The sequence below is a fragment of the Camellia sinensis genome, chromosome 13, assembly GCF_055761805.1.
Source record: "Camellia sinensis isolate YWXY chromosome 13, ASM5576180v1, whole genome shotgun sequence".
Classification (NCBI taxonomy): domain Eukaryota; kingdom Viridiplantae; phylum Streptophyta; class Magnoliopsida; order Ericales; family Theaceae; genus Camellia; species Camellia sinensis.
The window spans coordinates 31,310,970-31,319,894 of record NC_138973.1 but is presented as its reverse complement, the minus strand read 5'-3'; the positions used below and the strand labels follow the sequence as shown (position 1 = coordinate 31,319,894).

The following is an 8,925-nucleotide window of genomic DNA, read 5'->3' as shown; positions in this document are numbered from 1 at the left end:
GTTTTTATAGGTGGTTTGATGAGGTACAAAAGTATATATTCTTATGTGACATAGAATATGAATTGTGTTAATATTCATTGTCTTAATATTATTCTTATGATTTAGTAATATGCATTATGATTATGATGATGAATAATTGTGAATAAATTATTATTTATTCAATAATGTTTATGCCAAGTTTTTATTTTGATTTGAAATCTAAATTATGATGTGATTAGTAGTTGCCAAAGTGACCCAATCAGAATTACACATAGATATCAAATCAAATAATTGAAATGTAATACACTTCCCAAATATTAAAAAACATAATGACTTTGCAAATTGCAATTCTTTAATTACAAAGATATTAGGCTGGCCCAAAGGTACACCACTTCTAAGTAATTGTTGAATTAGAATATGATAGTTGATGAGTATTCATAATTGATACTGGAATGAATACCCAACGGTAACATACCAACTTAATTATGAATATTTGATCAACTAGTCCTATTGGTGAAAGGGAATCGCCATAATTGTTAAATAGTATGCCATTAGATTATCCCAAAGGTAGATCACGGTGATACTATTTGTGACTGTTTAAGCATGTGGTTATCTTGACTAATTGTCAATTATTGATTACTCTTAGCATATAGTGAGCATAAATTATTGATTAAAGTTTTATTTTGCTATATTTTTATACCTTGTTGCTTCGATTTTAAATGAAAAAGATTTCTCAAAATAAATAGAATAAGTTCAGTTTCATCTCGATGTTCTGATTTTGACTTAGTGTTGCTGATAAGCTCACTAAGCCATTGAAGAACATGTGTTCCATTGCTCAGCTGAAGCCATCATCTTTGGAGCAGCTTAAGCCAAAACCGAAGACAGTTAATTAGGAACTGAAGACAGTTAATCAAGAAGTGCAGCTACAGTCGTAGTGCTTATGTCAGCAATGAAATGAGAAAGATTTCAATAGATATAAGAGATATATATATATATATATATTTAACTGAAAGGTAGTTATAAGTAAGAGTGAGGAAGTTAGAGTTTGTTGTAACAAACTCTAACCATCTTGTATAAAGCTGTGTAAACTCAAGTAAATCAATTCATTGAGAATTCATTTCAAATTTTGTCATGGTATCAGAGCTTTAGAAGCTCTCACGAGCAAGGTCCAACAATGGTGATTTCTTATCCTTCGTCATCAAATTCTCAATCTATACCATCAAATCTTAGTCTTCTTGTTTCAAATTTCAATTCATTGATTACTGTCAAACTTGATTCTACAAATTTCTTGATTTTGAAAAGTCAACTTCAAAATGTCCTTCGAGCCACAGATTTCCTTGATTTTGTCACTGGTTTGGTACCATGTCTAGTTTCTGAGATTCTTGATTCATCTGGAAACACAGTGTCAAATCCAGAATTTCTTCAATGGAAAACTATAGATGCACATCTTTTGAGTTGCATTACCGCAACACTCTCTCCTACTGTGTTTTCTACAGTGCTTCATCATCAACATTGTATTCAGGTATGGAGTGCTTTAGAGAAGAGATATACTTCACTTTCTCATTCTTATATTCATCAGTTGAAATATCAGTTACAATCAGTTACAAAAAGAGGTTCTTCAAAGGAGGAATATCTAACTCAGATCAAAGAGATCTCCAATCAACTTTGTCTTGCTTCTTCAATGGTTGAGGATGAGGATCTGGTGCTTCTCACTTTGAATGGACTACTTGAAGAGTATGATGCTCTCAAAACTGCTATACGAGCTCGTATAGAATCAATTTCCATGGAAGATTTGTGCTCTCTTCTCTGTTCAGAGGCAATACATGTTGAGAACAAAGCTAAACTTGTTCTACAAAATGAATCTCCAGTTGCTTATTCCACAACTAAGAGTTCTGAAGGTTCACCGTCCTATTCTCAGTATTCTAGGGCTCATTCATCTGGCAATTCAAGTTACCGAGGCCGCAATCCTTTTAGAGGTTCAAAAGGTGGACGATATAGAGGAGGTAGATCCAATCGCTCTAACAGAGGCAGATCTGGAGGACACACCAATAATTACTCTAATTCTAACTTTGGTTCTGGATGTCAAATCTATGGAGGTTTCACTCATACTGCATTTGATTGTTGGTTCCACATGGATCCAACCTATCAGCCATCTCATTCTTCATCAACTTTTTCAGGTTCACAGTTGAAGGCCTATTCTACTACAACCAATCTGAACTCATCTAACTAGACTTCTTTTCCTACTGAGTCATTTTCTGCACCTTGGCACATTGATTCTACAGTAACAAGTCATATCACCAATGATCTTGGAAATCTTCATCTCTATCATCCATATCAAGGACCAAATCAAGTGACTGTAGGAAATGGTCAAAGTGTTCCTATTCAGCACGTTGGTAAGGGCTTATTACCTACTCCAAAATATTCTTTCCAGCTCAATAATCTTCTACATGTTCCTACCATTTCTTCCAATCTCTTATCTATTCATCAGTTAGCTAAGGATAATAATTACAAAGTTACTTTTGATGCTAAGTCCTTTATTGTTCAGGACAAGCATACGAATCAGGTCCTACACAAAGGCCCTAATGTGAATGGCCTTTATCAATTTGCATCATCTCCTTCCCAGTTGTTTCAGGCTCATCTTGCTCACACTTCATCACAGACTTCCTTGCCTATCTGGCATCAAAGGCTTGGTCATCCTTCACCTTTGAAGTTTCATCATATTACTCACCATTTGTCTACTAGGTTTAAGGATAAGGATTGTACTAAGTTTGCTTGTACACCATGTAGTGTTGCTAAAATTCATAGACTCCCTTTCAAACTATCTAGTTCTACTGTTAACCAACCATTTTCTCTTGTTCATAGTGATGTTTGGGGTCTATTTACTGCTTCTGTTTCTGGTTATAGGTACTATTTGTTGTTTGTTGATGATTTTACAAGGTTTTCTTGGATTTATCCCCTTCATGCCAAAAGTGAGGCGTTTTCTACTTTTTTTAGTGTTTAAAGCTTATGCTGAAAATCAATTCTCCACATCTCTAAAAGTTTTAAGAACTGATAATGGGACAGAGTTTTTGAATCACAAAATGACTCAATATTTAGCTGATCATGGCATTGTTCACCATCTCACTTGTCCCTATACACCAGAACAAAATGGGATTGCTGAAAGGAAACACCAGCACATCACTGAGACTGTAATTGCTTTGATTTACCAGTCTTCTCTTCCTCTTAAGTATTGGTTTGAAGCCTTAGCTACTGCTGTCTTTCTTATAAATCGAATGCCTAGTCTGTCTTGCTTTGATTTACCAGTCTTCTCTTTCTTGACTCTGTCTTTCCTTACCATGTTTGTAAACTTTAGAAGGCTCTCTATGGTCTTAAACAAGCTCCTAGAGCTTGGTATTCCACTTTTTCCTCGTTCTTGCTTGGTCAAGGTTTTCACCTTAGTCCCTCAGATTCTTCTTTGTTTGTCCGCAAAACTCCTCATCACATCACTATTTTACTTATCTATGTGGATGACATTTTGTTAACTGGAAGTGATTCTGTGTTAATCCAATCTTTACTTCACCAGATGCACAATGTTTTTTCCATGAAAGAACTTGGTGATATTTCTTACTTTCTGGGCATTTCGGTTCATTCTCATTCCCAAGGCTACTTTCTCTCTCAGCAGAAGTATGCTACTGATTTACTTAACAAAGCTGATATGACCGAGTGTAAGCTTCGTTCTACGCCTTTGGCTATTCACCCATCTGTCTCTCCTTTAGATGATCTGCCTTATTCTAACCCTTCTTTTTATAGAAGTTTGGTGGGGGCTTTCCAATATTTGACCATTACTCGGCCTGATTTAGCTTTGATAGTTAACCAAGCTTGTCAACATATGCAAGCTCCTACTCTTGCTTACGTTGCCATGGTTAAAAGACTCCTCAGATATGTCAAAGGTACCATTCATCATGGTCTCAATTTCAGCCCTGGTCCCTTTACACTTCATGCATTTTCAGATTCAAATTGGGCTAGTGATTCTTCTGATAGAAGATCTACCTCTGGTTTCTGTGTATTCTTAGGTCCCAATTTAATATCCTGGTCTGCCAAGAAGCAACCCACAGTCTCCAGATCATCCACTAAAGCTGAGTACAGGTCCATGGCTAATACTACTGCTGAACTAGTTTGGTTGCAACAGCTTCTCAAAGACTTGTCTATTTCCTATACCTCTTCTCCAGTTCTCTGGTGTGACAACCTTTCAGCAATGGCTCTGGCTTCCAACCCTATGTTACATTCTCACTCTAAACACATCGAAGTCGATTGTCACTTTATTCGAGAACGTGTTGCCTCTAAACAAATAGCTCTCTCTTATATTCCCACTACTGACCAAATAGCTGACATTTTTACCAAGCCCTTAACTTCTTCCAGGTTTCATTATCTTAAGGACAAACTTATGGACCTCCCCAGTCCCATCAGTTTGCAGGGAGATGATAAGCTCACTAAGCCATTGAAGAACATGTGTTCCATTGCTCAGCTGAAGCCATCAACTTTGGAGCAGCTCAAGCCAAAACTGAAGACAGTTAATCAGGAACTGAAGACAGTTAATCAAGAAGTGCAGCTACAGTCGTAGTGATTATGTCAGTAATGAAATGAGAAAGATTTCAATAGATATAAGAGAGATATATATATATATATATATATATATATATAACTGAAAGGTAGTTATAAGTAAGAGTGAGGAAGTTAGAGTTGTTAAAGGAAGTTAGAGTTTGTTATAACAAACTCTAACCATCTTGTATAAAGCTGTGTAAACTCAAGTAAATCAATTCATTGAGAATTCATTTCAAATTTTGTCAGTTACTATTTGAGAAATTTACTGATATTATGATTCAAGCAGTATATAAGGAATAAAAGACTTTGCATAAAGTATATAAGGATCGAACAAATAAAGTTTATGTTTTTATGCGAAAGATTATAACAAATATTAAGTTTTAACTTCCTTAAATTGATAATGCTAAATAATGTGAAAGAACGTTTCCGAACTATTAATAAGTTTTTTTGCCGGGACACTTATCGTTAAGCTTACCAATATAAAGTTTGATGGTATGCATGAGATGTATGAGCATGTCATTGAATTGTCTAACTTGACTGATCAATTAAAGAATTTAAGAATATTTGTGAATAAGTTTGTTTTCGTGCAATTTATTTTGAATTATTTATCTCTTCAGTATGGGTCGTTTATATTGACTAGTATGTTTATTTAAGAAGAGAAAAAACTTAAGTAATTGAGATATCATTTATTGACCTTGTAATTCAAGGAGTCGAAAAGAAATGGAGAATGCTTATAAAAAAACATAAAGAAATAGACACATAAAGAAAACGAGTCTGCTCAAGATTTTCAGTCTCATAAGAAAGAAAATGGCTATTCATGTTTTTTGGTTCGATACAAGATTATTTTCAAACCAATTATGTTAAATCTCCAATTGAAATTATTGGGCTTTATTGTTTATTTTTGGACATTGATCATTATTTAGACTTTATTTCAAAAATTTATGTTCATTCTAATTTTTTTTGAAAATTGTTTATTGATTTGTCCAAACTTAATTAACCTTGATGGTTATTTTCAAAAAAAAAAAAAAATAGAATAAAAGTTTAATTTATTGATAATACCTTTTTTGTTAATTTTGGTACTATTTATGATGGTTTGTATAAATTAAAGTTTAATAATTTCTCAAAAATATAATTTATCTTGCATCATTATGTTGGTCCTAAATAGAGCTTAATAAATGAAAACTCCTCAAACTTGTGGCATAAAAGATTTTATTGCTTTTAGTGGGAGTGTGGGTTGCATTAAGGAAAAATAATTCAATCACATTAAGTAAAATGCCACAAGATATACATTGGATTTCTTCATATTACCCAAATAGACATTAATGTACCTTTTTTACACTTCATGTTTGGTAAATAAAGTTATTTTATCATTTTTATAGATGAATTTTCACTTCATGATTTTGTTTATTTATTGCATAAAAGATCTCTAGTAAATGGATATTATTGAGGTATACATTATCAAGGAAGAAAGGCAATTAAACAAAAATGTGAAAATCATAAAGATAGTATAAAGCACAAGTCTATTTGCTACACTCTATGAAAGATATAATATTTGTGAATGCCTCAGCAGATTGGTGTAGCTTAGAAATATTATTGTACTCTAATGAATATGAATAAGAGTATGTTAAATAATTTCTAAATACCCATAACATTGTGGATGTATGTCGTTGATCTATTGTTTTCATATAAAATCGAGTTCCTAGTAAGGCAGTTCCAAACATTCATTCTGAACTGTGAATAGGAAGGAAAACCGAACTTAAGACATCTGCATGTTTGAGATTATTTACAAAATAAGAATTATTGATCCACATGAAAAGAAATTAGATTTTACAATAATCAGTGATTATTTTGTTAATTATCTTGAAAATTCAAAGGGTATTAGGTTTATTATCTTGGCCGTAGTACAAGAATTATAGAAACCGATAATATCAAATTTCATAAGAATGGTGAAATCAGTGGGAGTGATAAATCATGAAATATGATTATTCAATAAGTTTGGGTACAAGTATCATTACCCATAATTTGAAGAAAATTGTCGTTCCTATAGTTGTTAAACGACTTAATGTCTTGGAACAACAAATGAATGATCAATTACTAATGTAATTATCACCAATGAAAAGTTGTAGAAGAACCACAAGAAATAATATTAAGAAGATCTCATAAGGTATAGCGATTTATCATTTCGAATGATTATGTGGTATATCTATAACAATCTTATTATAATATTGGGATAAGTAAAGACTCGGTTTTATTGTCACAAGCCATAGAAAGTATTGATTCTACTAAAGGAATTGATGTCATGAATGATGAGTTGAAATCAATGGACCAGAATGAAATTTGGGATTTCATTGAATTGCATAAGGATACAAAATATTTATTGTTCTAAGGGCAATACAAAATGATATAATGCTAGATATGTGGCCAAAGATTTTACTCAGAAAGTAGACATTGATTACAATGAGATATTCTTTTTTCACTTGTATCTTAAATGGCTAATTTAGAATCGTTATGGCATTAGTAATGTCACGACCTCAAACCTGCCCCTAAAAGTTTGGGCATGACCCGTTCGAAAACGAACATTTAATCTGTTGTATATAACATATGGGGCCTTATCGGAAGCACATAATATGAAAATAATGACACAAGTAAACTCCATTGAGCTACTGCTACATGCCAGGATCTCATACATCACATGCATCATAGTAGATAGGTAAAGTTCCAAACTATATCTCGGAGCATCGGTTATATACAACTACATATATAGTCTCAGCCCTATAATTGGGCACATACAAAAAGCATTGAAGTCTTATACATTCAACCTTGGGTGGCCAATCAAAAGTAAACCAACATCTTAACAAATTTTACAAAATAAATGGTCTCATGCAGTGCCTGGACCCACGAAGGTTGACAAAAGAAAACGGGTGTCATGGCTAGGACTGACCACCTGGTTGGTTACCTACAGAAACAGACATAACACAGAGTGAGCCAGGCTCAGTGAATAGTAATACATAAATGAAACAATGCTTAACTTGAACATAATACCAAAGTGTATAAAAGGATAGAGTTCATATAGTTAGTCTGATTCTGTATTGATTTTATAACGGTCTTAGGCCCATTCTTGAAACATAATAGCTTGAAACATAATATCTGGAAACATGATGGCTATAAGCCCTTAAACGAAGTGGCACAAGGCCCTTAAACATGGTGGCACGAGGCCCTTGAAACATTTGACATTCAGCCCTTGAAACATTTGGCATTAAGCCCTTGAGTATGCTTGTATGAACTCAAGAGGTGTCTCACACGGACTCTAGATGTGACTCACATTGTAGCACTTAGTTCCATGTAGCACTTTGTTTCATATCATAATAACAGAACAACTTGATTTTAGAGTCTTACAGAATGAACGTATTTCATCTTTTTCATTATGCTTTACATGCTTTGATTCTTTCACAGAGGTACATAATAATCATGCATTAACAGATTGCTAATGACAATCATTGATTGTAGTAAAGTGTACTACTGCTCACTGTGTTGAGATGCCGTGTTACTTCCTCTCGGAGTGTGTCCTGCACACATTTAAAACTTATACATTAGTTCATTTTTTTCTTATCAATTTACTTTATTTTTCACTTCACTTCGAAGGAATATAGAAATATCAAAAAGGCATCAAATACATATTCTAACAATATTAGAGGCTTCTACACGCAAAACGAAGCAATTCACATTTCTCAGCATGGACCGAATGTGCTGCTGTGAGCCCCGCACGTGCGGCAAGCTCTCTCGCACGTGCGGCAAAATGCCCCACACGTGCCTTTTAGACAGTAGCCAAGCCCCTGTTTTTCACCATTTCCCGCATGTGCGGCCATGACTCCCGCATGTGCGGCAGCACCTCCCGCACGTGCGGCCATGACCCCCGCACGTGTGGCGATTTTGCCCAAAACAGTCCGAAAATCCTTGCAAAATCCCACCTTTTGGCACATACTCACAAGGCTCAATTAGCATTCTTACTTGATAATACATGGTCTAAAATCATGTTAAGACAATGACAATTACATCAATCTAATTTAGTTCATCATTCTTAGGCTCATAACATACACATGTCCATGAGAGTTCTAACTTTACACATCCATAAACATATGTCCACATATTTGAATTCAAATTAAAAGATCCAATACAACTTCTTCATGGTTAATTCAAAGTGAATCAAACAACCAAGTAAGAGTATGTAACGCCCTCAAAATAATAACATTAAACCCATCCATATAGGGACATGCATTGATACATAAAGGTCCACATTCATCTATTCATCAGGGTATTTCATTACAACAGTATTACATGTTTACAACACAAAAGCAAATCCCCTAC

The 8,925-nt window shown here is 34.1% G+C and overlaps 1 protein-coding gene across 1 annotated transcript; it reads left to right on the top strand.

The window, feature by feature from the left end:
* The first annotated feature begins 1,153 nt into the window (after positions 1-1,153).
* LOC145805278 (uncharacterized) lies at positions 1,154-4,579 on the top strand. The gene is made up of 4 exons (XM_082900390.1): positions 1,154-2,156; positions 2,262-2,738; positions 2,884-3,167; positions 3,332-4,579. Exons 1-4 carry the CDS (start codon positions 1,154-1,156, stop codon positions 4,577-4,579), a joined length of 3,012 nt encoding a protein of 1,003 aa, XP_082756516.1.
* Positions 4,580-8,925: the final 4,346 nt, after the last annotated feature.